Raw genomic sequence first — 16000 nt, 5'->3', positions numbered from 1 at the left:
AAAAACCTTATTATTATAATGATGATATATTGAAGAAAAAAATTGCTTAATTTACTAATCCAATTTATTACAATCATAAATGCACACTCAGTCGTAACAAAACCAGCTCTGGAACATATTTTGGTGTGGAGTGTGCAGAATGGAGAGGAATGCCTTTGCAACTCCCACTTTTAAAAGATCCAATCCGAAACGAGCAACGGTTTCAAGGCGCCCTTGGTGTCCCATTCGAAGAAAAACAAAGCCCAGAAAAAAAAAATACATCTCACATTTAAAATCGAATGATATTCATAACCAATTCTCTTTTTGAGAAATATGTCCGCCGATGTAATCTGTTTTCTTTTCCTCCTCTCGGTAATATCAATTTGACGGTGTTGTTTATCTGTAGTAAGGGGAACTTGAAACCGCCCCTTGCCCCATTTCCTCGGTTGTTTTTCTTCTTTCGCCTGTATTCTCCATGTTGTTGGAGCGAAAAGTGAGGTCTTCTCAGAGACAGGAAGGGGCCGTTCGGTTCCGAAATATACTAGCGATAAAGTAAACCGAGACGCGCAGCCGAGGAAAACGCAAAGACGAAAACATATCCAAGCGCCCTGCCCCTCCCAGAAGAAGCAAGAAATAAAGAAGAATTGTTGGTGATGAATTGTAGCGTCTTCCATATCCAACAAAGCCACGGATGACAGTTATCAGGGCAATCATTTAGTAACTTGTCAATATAACCTAATGAAGGCTGCTTATCTCTGTTTGGGGAACGGATTGGATTTTGAGGGCTCTGTGCTTGTCAGATGGAAAGTTCTATCATCACTCAAGTGCAAAAAGAAGACATTCAATTGTCACCGAAAACAGGTAAGAATATGATACGCTCCGGTTTTTATTGTTTGTTCTGATTAATCATGGGTTTAACTAGAAGGGTAAAGGTTAGTTTGATTTGGAGGAGCTTCGTTAAGTAATCAAATGAAAGCACTCTAACGTTGATGCAAACATGTTCCCAGCGCGTCCATTTGACAGTTCCAACGTCGCGGATATTGCGCGCGACATTCTAGAGCTCACTGTTCTTCTTCACGGTCGGATATGTACACATTGGATTAATCTGGCATATAAATAGACTACGTTGAATATCAATATTATATTTCATGATGATTCAAGCCGCCACATGCAACGGATGCTGAACATGGATTGGTTTTCAAAGGTATTATGGAACACCTGCATAATTGGAAGGGGAAAACCCCTCTGGTACAAACACATTTTTGACAATGTAAGAGTAAAGGCTATTTGAAAAACCGTATCGCATTACATGTCTTTTGTCATCACGAATTCAAGGTTGCCAATAATATTCAGTCACTGTTTGTTGCCTACTGTAAACAATTCAAATCAATATTTATTTCCCATTTTACATGATTGGATTTTCAAGACCAATCAAATGATTCAGTTGTTGATGCTACAGTATTTATATCGATCAAAACAAGGCTACAACATCCAATACCAAATTATTATTATTAGCCAATAATTATAATTTCATTAATTGACAGACAAATAATTTTGCGTGTAAAATGTTCAACCAAACCAATCCCAAATTTAGCCTACCCTGTGTTTTTCATATATCTGTCCAGCTGTTGTATGTCGCCGTTCCATTTATTACATTGTCACATCTGTCTCTAGGCAGCCATACACACAGCACAGCCATGTCTTGTTTTTGTTCGCAGGCTCAGGCTGGAGACACATCAAGGCAGATCAATGCGCGCAGGGTGGCACGCTATCCTAATGTTATTATAAAAATACCACATCACAGGCCTATACAATACAAAGATTGGCAGGTGTATGATATACAATTTTCTGTTGGAAATTAAACCAACAACGGTTGCGGATGAAAAACATAACCGTAGAAATGCCAGGTGCCGCGGTCGATATTGACAGTGGAATGCACAAGCACACCCCTCAGCACACGCCCTCCGCCGCCGATTGTAAAGCGCGGTTTCAAAGAATCTTTGTTTTCATGCTTCAGGCATTCCGGTTTGAATTGGAGGGTAGGGTACTGCTGTATGGTTATGGTTGATTTACAATACCTGATTATGTGTGATAGGAGCAGCAGGGTTATCCTATGTTTGCTCAACAGATACAAATCTAATATATTAGATTATTTGATTATTATAGATTGTTTTTTTTCTCATTTATTAGAATTTTGTTTCGATATATTCAGGAATAGGCTATCCTACCCTTTAAAATTACTTTTTGGCACTAGCATGTTATGTTATGTTTGTGTTTATAAAGGAAATCCACAACAACAATCATGTTTACAGTTAAGTAAGCTGTAAGCTGCTGGGTAATATGCCTATACATGTCAGCCGTAAACGATTTTGGTAACACTTTATTTGAAGGGTACCTACATAAGGGAGACTTCATAACACATTCATAATGCTTTCATAAACAATACATGAGCATTTCATAGATGCATATGCCAACAACCACATGAATTAGGGATGGGCATTTGACTTTTTTTGACCGTTCAAGTACTCACATTATAATTTTTTTCCCGAGATCTCCAATGGAAAATAGTATATTTTTAGAACACAAGGCCTGCACTGGAAAAACATATGTGCACATTTATCTATAAGTTTATGCCAACAGTGTGCAACAATGCTTCATTTATCATAACCGTTACAGATAACAAATCCTAATTGCTAAATTGCCATATTCAGTCAATAAAAAAGCAAGTGCCATTTAAGATTAAATTATTGAAACCATACTATCAACTGGTTATATTATATTGTGGAAAACAATCTTTTTAAAAAGACACATTTTATTGTAAAAAAAACATGATGTTATATAACAGAATAAAATATATCAGAATATTTTTCCAAATGAAAAAGTTGCCAGTGCAAGTGATGCGCATCTCGAGTCTGGGAAAGTTATTCTCAAAGAGTGATCATTTGAAACGGGGATCAATTTGGCCAGTTAGAATATAATTTTCTAAAATTCATTGAACAATGCATGGTAATGAATGCTTAATAATTCTGGTGAAAATATATGTCTTTATCAAACTAATGTTTTTGCATATTTTCAGTGTGGAACCTGTCTATATTAGGGAGGTTATAGCCTAGGCTAACTAATTCTAAATGGCACTAGCAGTTTGCAAAGTAGCCTAAGCGGAAACTAGATGGGACACAATTATTCCTAATCTGCAGCTCATTGTTGGAATGCATATTTTCCTACATCAATCAACCAGTCCATTTTCAATTTGTGATACAACTGTCATCATCTGGCAAGGAGTATATAGCTTGTGTATCCCATCAGTTAGATACATTTTTATAGACAGTTATTTCTATAGGAGCTTGTGTGCACACTCAGCACGCATGTGTGTAGGGAGCGTTCGGAAGGCAATCGAGTGAATGACACAAGGAGGGGAAAGGGAATTTAGGGAGAAGAACTGTGCGATGCTTGGGTTGGTTTCTTTTTTTGTTGTGCTCCGCAAATGCAGATGTGCAATTGGAACACTAGAGTCAAAGCAAATTAACATTGGCTTCAAGACAAAATGTCAAAATTTTTCGGGACAATTTCACTTGCCTGTTTGGGCAGCCACAAAGCACAGTCCACAAAATAGTTTTATGTTATTTGAAGAAAATATATCTCTGGTTATAGATCAAGCTTTGACGTCCGTTCAAGTACTTATGCCCATCTCTAACATGAATACTGCCGATTTCAACTTGTGGTTGTTGACAATGACATTACTGAAATGCTAAAGAGCTTCTTTATGAATGTGTTAAGATGCTTACAGACGGGCAGCGGTAAGCTCCAAAGGTGTCATAAACTTCAATGGGAGTAGGGCATGGCGGGCGGCAAAACGCAAGCAGTTTTGCAAGCAGTGTGGTTCCTGGTGCTCGCTCCCATGAGCGGCGCCGCTGGCCCTGCTCTTGAGGCACCAAAATATGAAATTAGCTGAAGTCTTGAGCGGCCGATGCACATGGTTAACCAATAAAACCATTGTTTTAATGACAACATTCGAGCTGACAACAACCAGGACTGCTGGTCTCTACTAGAGGTCGACCGATTATGATTGTTCAATACCGATACCGACTATTGGAGGACCAAAAAAAGCCGATTTTTATTTTATTTATTTGTAATAATGACAATTACAACAATACTGAATGAACACCTATTTTAACTTAATATAATATATCAATAAAATCTATTTATCCTCAAATAAATAATGAAACATGTTTAAATAATGCAAAAATAAAGTGTTGGAGAAGAAAGTAAAAGTGCAATATGTGCCATGTAAGAAAGCTAACGTTTAAGTTCCTTGCTCAGAACATGAGAACATATGAAAGCTGGTGGTTCCTTTTAACATGAGTCTTCAATATTCCCAGGTAAGTAGTTTTAGGTTGTAGTTATTATAGGACTATTTCTCTCTATATCATTTGTATTTCATTAACCTTTGACTATTGGATGTTCTTATAGGCACTTTAGTATTGCCAGTGTAACAGTATAGCTTCCGTCCCTCTCCTCGCTCCTCCCTGGGCTCGAACCAGGAACACATCGACAACAGCCACCCTCGAGGCAGCGTTACCCATCGCTCCACAAAAGCCGCGGCCCTTGCAGAGCAAGGGAAACAACCACTCCAAGTCTCAGAGCGAGTGACGTTTGAAACGCTATTAGCGCGCACCCCGCTAACTAGCTAGCCATTTCACATCGGTTACACCAGCCTAATCTCGGGAGTTGATAGCCATGAAGTTATAAACTGCTGTTGGCAAACACACTTAAGTGCTGTTTGAATGAATGCTTACGAGCCTGCTGCTGCCTACCATCGCTCAGTCAGACTGCTCTATCAAATCATAGACTTATTTATAACATGATAACACACAGAAATACCAGCCTTAAGTCATTAATATTGTCGAATCTGGAAAATATTATCTCGAAAACAAGGCGTTTATTCTTTCAGTGAAATACGGAACCGTTCCGTATTTTATCTAACGGGTGGCATCCAGTCTAAATATTGCTGTTACATTGCACAACCTTCAATGTTATGTCATAATTACGTAAAATTCTGGCAAATTAGGCGGCCCAAACTGTTGCATATACACTGACTCTGCGTGCAATGAACGCAAGAGAAGTGACACAATTTCACCTGGTTAATATTGCCTGCTAACCTGGATTTCCTTTAGCTAAATATGCAGGTTTAAAAATGTATACTTCTGTGTATTGATTTTAAGAAAGGCATTAATGTTTATGGTTAGGCTCACATTGGAGCAACGATACGCACCGCATCGATTATATGCAACGCAGGACATGCTAGATACACTAGTAATATCATCAACCATGTGTAGTTAACTAGTGATTATGATTGATTGATTGTTTTTTATAAGATAAGTTTAATGCTAGCTAGCAACTTACCTTTGCTTACTGCATTCGCGTAACAGGCAGGCTCCTCGTGGAGTGCAATGAGAGGCAGGTGGTTAGAGCGCTGGACTAGTTAACTGTAAGGTTGCAAGATTGAATTGGCCAAATCGGTGTCCAAAAATACAGATTTCCGATTGTTATGAAAACTTGAAATCGGCCCTAATTAATCGGCCGACCTCTAGTCTCTACACATAGTAGGCAGATTTTCTCCCGGTTCAATTGCCGTTTACCGTGGCCCGTCCGAAAGTGCCTTTGAAGTCCTTACCCTTCAAATAGTGTTACCACAAGTGCTTTAAGTTACATCATTTTAACCTGTTACCCATGGCATATCTGTGACCCAGGGAGGGGCTGTCTATTCTATTTATTATATTCTAAATGTGTTGAATGATGTCACCCAGGCGAGGGCCCAGTGTCCTGTATGTTTTTATATAGATAGACAATGTTTTTTTACAGGAGTGGAATTGGAAAGTATCACTCTTTGAACTCAACATGTAAAATCCTATAGAAATCCTAGAGGAATTAGCCTTTAAACATATGTTTACATTTTTACAAGTGAAAAAGATTTATCTTGAGTTCCCATACACTCTTCCCCAATTCCTTAGTTATGTACACTATATGAACAAAAGTAGTTGGCTATTTCAGCCACACCCGTTGTTGACAGGTGTATAAAATCAAGCACACCGCCATGCAATCTCCGTAGACAAACATTGGCAGTAGAATGGCCTGTCCTGAAGAGCTCAGTGACTTTCAACATGGCACCGTCATTCCAACAAGTCAGTTCATCAAATTTCTGCCCTGCTAGAGCTGCCCCAGTCAGCTGTAAGTGCTGCTATTGTGAAGTGGAAATGTCTAGGAGCAACAATGGCTCAGCCGCTAGGAGCAACAATGGCTCAGCCGTGAAGTGGTAGGCCACACAAGCTCACAGAACGGGATTACGAGTGCTTAGGCGTGTAGTGCGTAAAAATCAACTGTCCTCGTTTGCAACACTCGCTACCGAGTTCTAAACTGCCTCTGGAAGCAATGTCAGCACAATAACTGTTCGTCGTGAGCTTCTTGAAATGGGTTTCCATGACAGAGCAGCAGCACACAAGCCCAAGATCACCATGCGCAATGCCTAGCGTCAGTTGGGGTGGTGTAAAGCTTGCCGCCATTGGACTCTGGAGCAGTGGAAACACATTCTCTGGAGGGATGAATCATGCTTCACCATCTGGCAGTCCAACGGACAAATCTGGGTTTGATGGATGCCAGGACAAAGCTACCTGCCCAAATGCATAGTGCCATCTGTAATGTTTGATGGTGGAGGAATAATGGTCTGGGTCAGATTTTTAATGGTTCGTGCTAGACCCCTTAATTCCAGTGAAGGGAAATCTTAAACCTACAGCATACAATGACATTCTAGACGATTCTGTGCTTCCAACTTTTGCATCGGTTTGGGGAATGCCCTATCCTGTTTCAGCATGACAATGCCCCAAAACAAGGTCCATACAGAAATGGTTTGTTGAGATCGGTGTGGGAGATCTTGACTGGCCTGCACAGACCAGGCCCTGACCTCAACCCCATCGAACAACTTTGGGTTGAATTGGAATGCAGACTGCGAGCCAGATCTAATCGGCCAACATCAGTGCCTGACCTCACTAATGCTCTTGTGGCTGAATGAAAGCAAGTCCCCTCAGCGATGTTCCAACATCTAGTGGAAAGCCTTCTCAGAAGAGTGGAGGCTATTATAGCAGCAAAGGGGAGACCCACTCCATATTTGATGCCCATGATTTTGTAATGAGATGTTTCGACGAGCAGGTGTCCACATACTTTTGTAATGTATCATCATTCCAATTGCTGCAGACGCCCCCCAAAGATGAAAGGAAGAGAATGATAGGTGGGAAATTAAAAGTTAGTATCAAGGCTTGAGGTTATGAATCAGGAGAGAGTCTCATAACTAACACTACTACTAACACTACTAATCCGATGACTATTTTATCAAACTGTTTTAATTGATATTCTATTAAATTAGTCATGTAACAATTAACTCAGTAGGAATTTGGGGCACCACGGGAAAAGTTATTTAACGAGTTACTATCTCCCGACTTAAACTCTAAAGATATACAGATATCTCTTACATCAATAACAGTCAATTATTAATTATTACCTCATCAGTCTCATTCTGAATGTCGCAATATCCCTGGATCTGCAAGAACCCTATCCCTTTGAATATTCAGTACTACACAAATTGATTAAATCATTTTATTTATTAACTAACTAAATAATAACACAGAATACCATACACACTTACATGAGATAAAAGTCCCTAGTGGACAGACATGGTATGACTGCTTGTTACACAATGGAAAGGGGGTGGGGAAAGATAAAGAGAGTGAACATATCGTACATACATTTGGAAGCTGTACTCACGGAAATATGAATACTTTGCACATGATCGACCGCTCATTCAAATAAGAAAGGCAATGTATATATTTATGCGTAGACGTCTTTGTCGTCTCTCTGTTTAAACCACTAAGTCTGTCTATGGGGTGTGGTTCGATGTAAGTCTCTGGTTGTCCACCAGAGGTCACAATCTCCTTATGCTTATTTGATCTGGGAGTGTTTGTTAGTGTAGATACTTCAGACATACCTACGGTGGTCAGAGGGACCTATTCTTCCCCCACGTGTTGAGAGTTAAATGTCCTAGAACCACTTTTACATGCACAGCTGCAGACTGTGAGTATTCTGGTCTAGTCTTTACCTTCTTCACTCGTGTTGAGGGTTTCAGGTCTTCTAACCCTTTCGTAATGTGTAGCCACCGCTCCACACTGTTTGGTCTTGTAGTTTTAACCATTCGCGATGCCCGGTTTACACCGTCCGTCTGCTTGATCCCTAGTTGATTATTAAGGGTTCAGCTCTCGACCACTTTACACGCCAGCAGCGACCCGGCACGTTTTGGTCTGGTTTCCAAAGTTTCTAACCATTTCAACGTGTGGACCGCAGCCTCACGTTCTCTAGTCTATTTTTCATAGGTTCCAACCATTTCGAAACGTTCAGCTCACGCTGTCTGTCACTTTGGTCTGATGTAAATTTCGTTAGCGAGTCCTTTTAAGCACTCTGGTCGGAAAGACGGTTCCATCACACTGACACGAACTCTGAGCTCACTTGGGCGTGGCTACTGACGGCATAATTTTGCATGGAAAAACAATTATCATTTAGAATGCTAAAATCATTGCTTTCTTCACGAAAGTATTCTCATATTTAATCATCATTTTTTTACAACGTTTAGATGTTAACCTGATATACACAGTGTACAAGCTCTTCAAGATACAATGTTTCCGTTATAACGTTTTTCTATCCATTTTAATGACATCTCAAAATAGACATTAATTTTCCATATTCCATCTCATCATTCCCATCGTTCGGATGTTGAAATATATTGTCCAATTGTTCATTGTTTGATGTTGAAGTTTTGGGTGGCCACTCTTCTGTAACACAACGACATTCCATTCTCCCAAACTAGAGACCAGAAAGCAGTTGGTCTGCTGCATTACAATTTACGATTGACGTGAGGTGTCATAAAACCCACACATCAATCCCCCCCCCCCCCCTCTGCTCTGTAGAGCTGATCCACTGTAACCGGATCTTTGGATCCTCACAGGAGAGTCAGTGTTCAGATGTGTGAATCACACTTTTTTTTTTAAATCAGTTTTTTATTAATCCCTTTGATAGCTTTAGTCAGTACAGCCATCTGTGTTTTGTATATCAGAGCCATCCATGCATTAGATTTTTATATACTATTACCAGCGGGGCTATGCATATCCAATGCTATTTGCCTCCTCTGGTGTAACCTTTGTGAACTATGACACATTTTTACATTGACTGATCAAAGGGGCTTGGAGCATTGAGGTGTGACTGGCTTCAGCTCGCTCCACTCCAACCAGAGATCTTGTTCCAGGAGAGTCAGTGAAACGGTTGGAATGTTTTCTCTCTGTCTTTTTTTTTTAGCAGAAGTTACCGTCCGTATCCTAAATGACACACTACTCCCTATATAGTGCACTGCTTTTGACATGTGCCCTGTGGGGATTAGGGTGCCATTTGAGACTCAGTCACTGCCTGGTGAAGAGTGTGGGTTTTCCCGCACTCTCAATGATTATATAACATGTACCAACCTCTTCCAGCTTCCAGCAGCAGCAGCAACCTCATTAAAGGCAGATTTTTATTTGTGTGTGTTTGTCCAACTGTGCTTGTGTCCGTGCGTGCGTGTTCAGGCTGGCTGGCATCTCTGTAGTGTAGAGGGAAGCCTTTCGTGAAGGAAGCACAGAGTTCATTCTACATGTGTGCAGTAACTATGTCTCTCAAAATGGGGGAAATCCTCCTAACTACTTTATGGCAAAATCTTGAGAAATTCACATCATACATTTCCCTAACATCTACAGATGTAGGGTCTTAACTTGAGCCAGTTTGCTACAGCAGGAAGATAATCCTGCAACAAAAAGAAATGTGGATGAAATTTATGGAAGGGTTGATACATTTTTTCGTAAGGGAAAATCAAGTCTGAAATGTCAAAGTGGAAATTACAAACTTCAAAAGCCTTTTTAAACTTAAAATATTCTCCAAGTTTTAAAAGTTCTCCTGCTACAGGGGGATCAAATAAAAATCCTATATCTGTACCTGGATTATAAGAACCTTCATTGCAGGTGGAATCACCATAATGTGTTGGTGAATAGCATTTTCATTTGGAACAAATCCATATATCACTCAGAGTTTTGATCAAAAGCTTGGTTGTGTCATAGGCCTACAGCATTCTTCTTTTTGGTCTTGTGACAGGCGAGGTGAGCAGATCTTCTCTGAAGAAGCCTAGGAGCTGTAACATCTTCAAAGCACTCTTCTGTTGCCTCAGAGGAGCACAGGATGCCCGGAATCCACCATCTCCTTCACAAGATGCCTTGCTGGGGCCACAGGACAATGGGGACGTTATCAAGGTAACATAATATATTATTCTCAACATCTCGGCTGCATTGTTGTAATTATCCATAAAGCGTGTATGGGCTGTAGTTTACTGTATTTCAACCAAGTGTGGGACTACTATGTAGCCTAAAGTGTCCTTTTTGCATTTTGCTATGTTTGCAAAGCTTGTTTGGACCGCTTAAGCAGATTACAAATTAATAGTTTTAACCACAAAGTTTCACACATTGTAATTTGGCTAGTTTTATACTTTTTTTATAGGACATGAATCTTGTGTATACAGTTTACCTAAGTATTTTTAAACCCAAACAACGGTCAGGCTTAGCTCAGCTTTCTTTTTATTTTACAACTGTCAACTTCCTCATCAAGTGTTTAACAACTCTGCCATGCTTATTACAGGAAAATAATATATAAACAGACAATAACTACACAAGTGATTGCTTTCCTATCTTGAGCAATACCCTGTGAGAATTTGTGGGATTATTGCCCGTTGATGTTATAACAGCAAGATGCAATATAAAATGGCTGCTGCACCTGTTGTGAACTTGTTGAACACTATAACCATGACTGTTGGCGGATACAGAGTAGTTTAGGTCTGTTCATATTGATATCCTGTGATAAGACAGCTGAGTGCCTTGCAATCCACTAAGGCGAAACAGTGGTGCAGTGGGCCTACAAAGAGTGTGATGTGCATGTCAGTTCATGTTGGCGAAATAAGATATGTACAGTATTTTGTACCTGGTACGTCATAACCGAAGTGTACAGAAGAATGACAAGTTGTGTGTTGCCCACAAGCCACTAGTGAGGCTGTCAGTGTAGGGGCGCTAGCGCCATGTAAAGGCGTCCTCATGCTTCCCATCCCAAACAGTTCCTGTATATATTAAAACAACATTTTGTGATGTTTTGGTCTTCGGCAAGGGTTTATCGGCCGTTCGTGCACACAAAAAGTTTTTCTGACGCAAGCCGAAGCTCAGTAGCCAAAGTATACACCCCTTCGTCAGTAATTGGTCAACAGTAGGAATTCTTCAATTCATTGTTTTGTTGTCATTCAACGAGAAACGACTCGGTTTTCATGCAAATATTTCCACTTGAGATATACTGCACCAAACATCTTAGATGTAAAATTGCGTGACTAAGACCACCTCGGCAAAAAACGTAAAAATGAATGACATATATCTGGAGTTATCTTAATTCGGACAGTATTGAAGAAATGGCTTCGGCATCTCAAGAGGGACAAACAGTACAATTGCCGCTTCTTTTTGTTCACATTGCCTAGTGTCCTCCAGGCAGCGCTGTAGCTGTTGTGAAGCATGGTTATTTTTGGGGTCTTTGAATTTAATCTGATATTCTATTATTACACTGTTAGAGCTCTTTTACCCCTACCTACATGTACATTTTACCTCAACTACCTCGTAACCCTGCAGATTAACATGGTACCGGTTGTTCATTTATTGTGTTCGTATTTCCTTTTTTAATTTAGCACATTTTTCTTACTTTTTAACTCTGCATTGTTGGTAAAGGGCTCGTAAGTAAGCATTTCACATTAAAGTCTACACCTGCTGCATTCCGCGCATGTGACATAACATTTGATTTAATTTCAACTGCAGTTATTCCCTGTGCTTGTAGAGTGAGGCACTGTGTTTACTAAGCATAAGAAAAGCCTAGTAAAAAGGGTAAGATGTGGTGTTCTCTGCACAGTCCTGTACTGTACTCTGTAGTACTGGCTGGAGATTGTGTCAGCTATAGTGACCCTGTATGTCCCCTGTTTTCTCCTCTGCCACAGCTGTCATCAGGGCCCAGCCTGCTGCCTGAGATGACACCCCAGGACCAGGGGAAGATATGTGTGGTCATAGACCTGGATGAGACACTGGTGCATAGCTCATTCAAGGTAGCTACCGCTTTTCCACCCACTCACTGTTACATGTGGTTTTGTAAGGGGTGTTTGTATGCAATGCAAATGTAAAATAGGACATTTCATGAAATTAATAATTTTGAATTACATTTTTTTTTAAGTGAATTGTTTGATTTACGGAATGATTTATAGTTTAGCGTTTAATTTAGGGATTTGATCCTATGTAATTACATACAGTATAACTGTAAAGCCCAGGAGCATCATAACAACAATCTTCCATGGTGTTCCTTCTCTCCTCAGCCTATCAGTAATGCAGATTTCATAGTGCCTGTGGAGATTGAGGGGACCACACACCAGGTAAAATCTCTCATCTGAATATGTTATCTGTGTGCTTGTAGAGGTGGGTGGGTTGGTATTGTGTGTGTGTTATGGTCAGTGTTTGCCGAGGTTAAAATGGGATGTGTCTCAGGACAGATGTTTGTTATGCACGCTGTATGAGCCCTCTACTGGACAAAAGTTGAATGGGAAAGGAAGTAAACAGTTCAATTCAGTTTAGTCAGTTCACTTCATTTTGCTCACCAATGCAATGCACCAGAGATATTATTTAAACTCTATATATTGAAATGTACTGGAGTCTGCTGTACATGCAAATCTACATGCAAAACTTGCACTTCAGGTCAACATGAGAACTGTTGTGGTGTTTGGAATTCTTCTCCATGGGCCTCTGCCTGGTTCAAGTAATCCAGGATAGGCTGGTTAACATCTGCACGGCCTATTCTTGATTACTTGTTTCAGGAACCAGCCACCAGCAACTGAGATGGGAACAAAATGGACACAGCAGAGGAAGAAGAGTTAATGTTACCTTCCAAATATTTTCTTCCAGATACTTTATTACTGTTCATTTATAAAGCAATTGCTAAAATACTTCGTAACAAGCAGAAATGTCTGTTACTACACAGGTAAAAGAGCTACCAAAGCTTCATGCCAGGTGTTTGTTTTCAGGTATACGTGCTGAAGAGGCCTTATGTGGATGAGTTTCTACAACGAATGGGAGAGCTGTTTGAGTGTATTCTGTTCACTGCCAGTCTTGCCAAGGTAAGCTGAACGAAACCTTAACTTGTCTTGACATTTGGCCTATTTATTTGTTGTTCTTCATGAAAAAACCTCTTGTATTTTAGTTTAGAAAGTCTTACTACTTTTTTCTCTTTCACAATCCTCTGTAGCCTTTTCCCCATGCACTAGGTGACCTTTGTAGTACCAAAGACTGCTTTGTACATTTGCATATTATGAGCTAGCATACATTCCATAATCTAACCCATAGTTACTTTATTAGTAGCTTTGGTGCCTTGATGACACACCTTGTTAGTCCTGACCAAACTCCCTTTCCTTCTTCCTCTTGCCATTTCCTCCCTTCCCTGATCCTGGTCTTCCTCCTTTCCCCCCTCTTCTTTGCCTGCCCCCAGTATGCAGATCCAGTGACTGACCTGTTGGATCAGTGCGGGGTATTCCGGGCACGGTTGTTCCGGGAGTCCTGTGTGTTCCACCAGGGATGCTACGTCAAAGATCTCAGCCTGCTGGGCCGAGAGCTCCATAAGACCCTCATCCTAGACAACTCTCCTGCCTCCTACATCTTCCACCCAGAGAATGCTGTGAGTTTGAGTTTCATTCAACTTCTGTCAACTCAAATGTGAGCTCTTTCAGGATTCAAAGTGATTATTAATAGGATACTAGTTCTGATTCTACTCTAACCTTATATTCCACTTAACTTTTGGATTTAGTAGTTATATACGACAAGAATATACAGTTGTCAATACTGCAAAGAAAGCATTAGTAAGTGAGTGAATAGTTTCTCTGATGCTCCCTCAGGTTCCTGTGGTGTCCTGGTTTGATGATGTGGAGGATGCTGAGCTGCTCCACCTGCTGCCTGTGTTTGAGGACCTGAGTCAGGCAGAGGATGTCTACACCAGACTGGGGGAGCTACGAGCACCATGATGGAGGGACCCTGCTGATGAGCACTTCATGACATTCTAACGTCTTTTCTCTGACTCTTGAGTATCTCTCTGTACGTCAACCACTGTCTGATAGTTCTGAGCGAGAACTACCAAAATACTGTAGAGTACTACAGTCATTCCAAATGAATATGAATAAAGTGGTTATTTTTTTCAAACCAGAAGCCTGCATGGCCTGATCTGACTCAGGACACTTGTATCTTTGTGCCTTTTTTGTAAACAAACACAAAAAGCAAGCAGCTCAAACTATTTTTATTAGCATTTTGTAAAATAAATAAATAATAATCTTCCAATCTCGCTATGCAATCCTCTTCTGTAATCATGATAAACTTCAGTGCTACTTGTTATACGGTTCACAGTCAAATCCAGAATGCCAACAGAATGTAACCTTACATGTTCCATGATATATGACCTGTTAGTATATGCTCACATACTAGATGTTTAACTGATACGTATGTAAATGTTTGTATTATTAACTGTAAAATGGCCAACAAAGCAAAATGCCACTCCATTTAAGTACTGAATATATTAGAATAAATAAACTCTTCATAAAGTTTGAGACTTTATATACATTATATCAATGTATTTTTCTGAATACCATTAATAGCATGCATACAGTGATGTTATAAAGCTTTAAAAAGCTTCTTGAGTTGATCATTTGGGACCACATTTTTTAAGATTAATTCCTTTATGGTCACTTGAATGCAGACATACTGGATGCATGGCTACTCAGCAAAAGTATATTATATTGTCGCTCTTAGAATATTTGGTCCAGTCTAACACGTTTTTCTGTTTTTCTTGGAATACTAAATGACAAAATTGCACTTGTTGTTTTATAAGTAAGACTGTGCTAAAAAGTGACAACTCTACCTTTCAAATTCAGTCAGAGACATCATGCACTGCCTGTGCAGATATATGCACCCTAATGCCATGCTGGATGTGGTCAAATACTGTATTAAAAAAAGGATATGTAGTTGTGGTACTCTTAATTCAGTTGTGGTACTCTAATTAAATGATATGCCTTTTTTTCTTATACATTTTGTGTATTCGTTTGTGTATTATTTGCCCACTACAAGTGAGGGTATAGAAACAACAATATTCAAAACATCTGCCAAATTATAATTTGTGCCTAGAGTTTTTGGATCGTGTAAACAAGTTAATCAAACACCACAGATTATTTTCCTCCCAAGAGTGCCTTTCAAACATCTCTTAACCTTCCAATGCCTCCTCATATCATCATAGATGATACCAACGACATTGGCTTATCCAAAAAGCAATAACCAAGTTCAGGGTGTAAATCAATGACGAATAACTAGCAAAATCTGGATTATTTTATGTAAGTACAATCAAGTATGTTTTTAGAATGTTAAATATCTGTTTTTATTGTCTAGCTACATGTTGACCACTAAAGAAATGTCCAATCCTAATGAATAACCAAAGCTATCTGGTTGTTGATATTGTGTAGATTAAGCTGTCCTCATTGATATTGTTATAATCAAACAAAATAAAGTGTACAAAATGTACAGTTTAAATCAGTAACACATATTAGGCCAGATCATTGTGTTTAGTGCTAGGGTAAAAACCAAAACGTGCACCCTTTGGGATCCCCAGGACCGAATTTGAGATACAATGTTGCTACTTTCAATAATATTGGACTATTTTTTTAAAGAAATACATGTATTTTGGAGCCAAACTGGTCAAACGTTGCCAAATAAAAGTTTGATTAAATTTCCTTGTCGGTGTGTGTTTTTGTGGAATAGTCAATTGTTTATGTATTAGGAAATTACGATATTGTCATAATTTGGGC

The 16000-nt window shown here is 39.6% G+C and overlaps 1 protein-coding gene across 1 annotated transcript; it reads left to right on the top strand.

Moving 5' to 3' along the window:
• The first annotated feature begins 204 nt into the window (after positions 1–204).
• LOC139416799 (carboxy-terminal domain RNA polymerase II polypeptide A small phosphatase 2-like) lies at positions 205–15921 on the top strand. The gene is made up of 7 exons (XM_071165875.1): positions 205–840; positions 10195–10349; positions 12116–12220; positions 12485–12541; positions 13187–13279; positions 13648–13833; positions 14051–15921. The coding sequence occupies exons 1-7, from the start codon at positions 780–782 to the stop codon at positions 14174–14176; spliced, it is 783 nt and encodes a 260-aa protein (XP_071021976.1). The 5' UTR covers positions 205–779; the 3' UTR covers positions 14177–15921.
• Positions 15922–16000: the final 79 nt, after the last annotated feature.

The sequence above is a fragment of the Oncorhynchus clarkii genome, chromosome 9, assembly GCF_045791955.1.
Source record: "Oncorhynchus clarkii lewisi isolate Uvic-CL-2024 chromosome 9, UVic_Ocla_1.0, whole genome shotgun sequence".
NCBI lineage: Eukaryota > Metazoa > Chordata > Actinopteri > Salmoniformes > Salmonidae > Oncorhynchus > Oncorhynchus clarkii.
The sequence above is the reverse complement of the archived record's forward strand: the minus strand, read 5'-3'. Positions and strand labels throughout refer to the sequence as shown.

Bases quoted from the DNA above. Each gene is read 5' to 3' on its own strand.
- LOC139416799 (XM_071165875.1), top strand. From the start codon at position 780: ATGGAAAGTTCTATCATCACTCAAGTGCAAAAAGAAGACATTCAATTG. The intron at 841-10,194 runs GTAAGAATATGA...GTCTTGTGACAG, and splicing joins TCAATTGTCACCGAAAACAG to GCGAGGTGAGCAGATCTTCT. The intron at 13,834-14,050 runs GTGAGTTTGAGT...ATGCTCCCTCAG, and splicing joins TCTTCCACCCAGAGAATGCT to GTTCCTGTGGTGTCCTGGTT.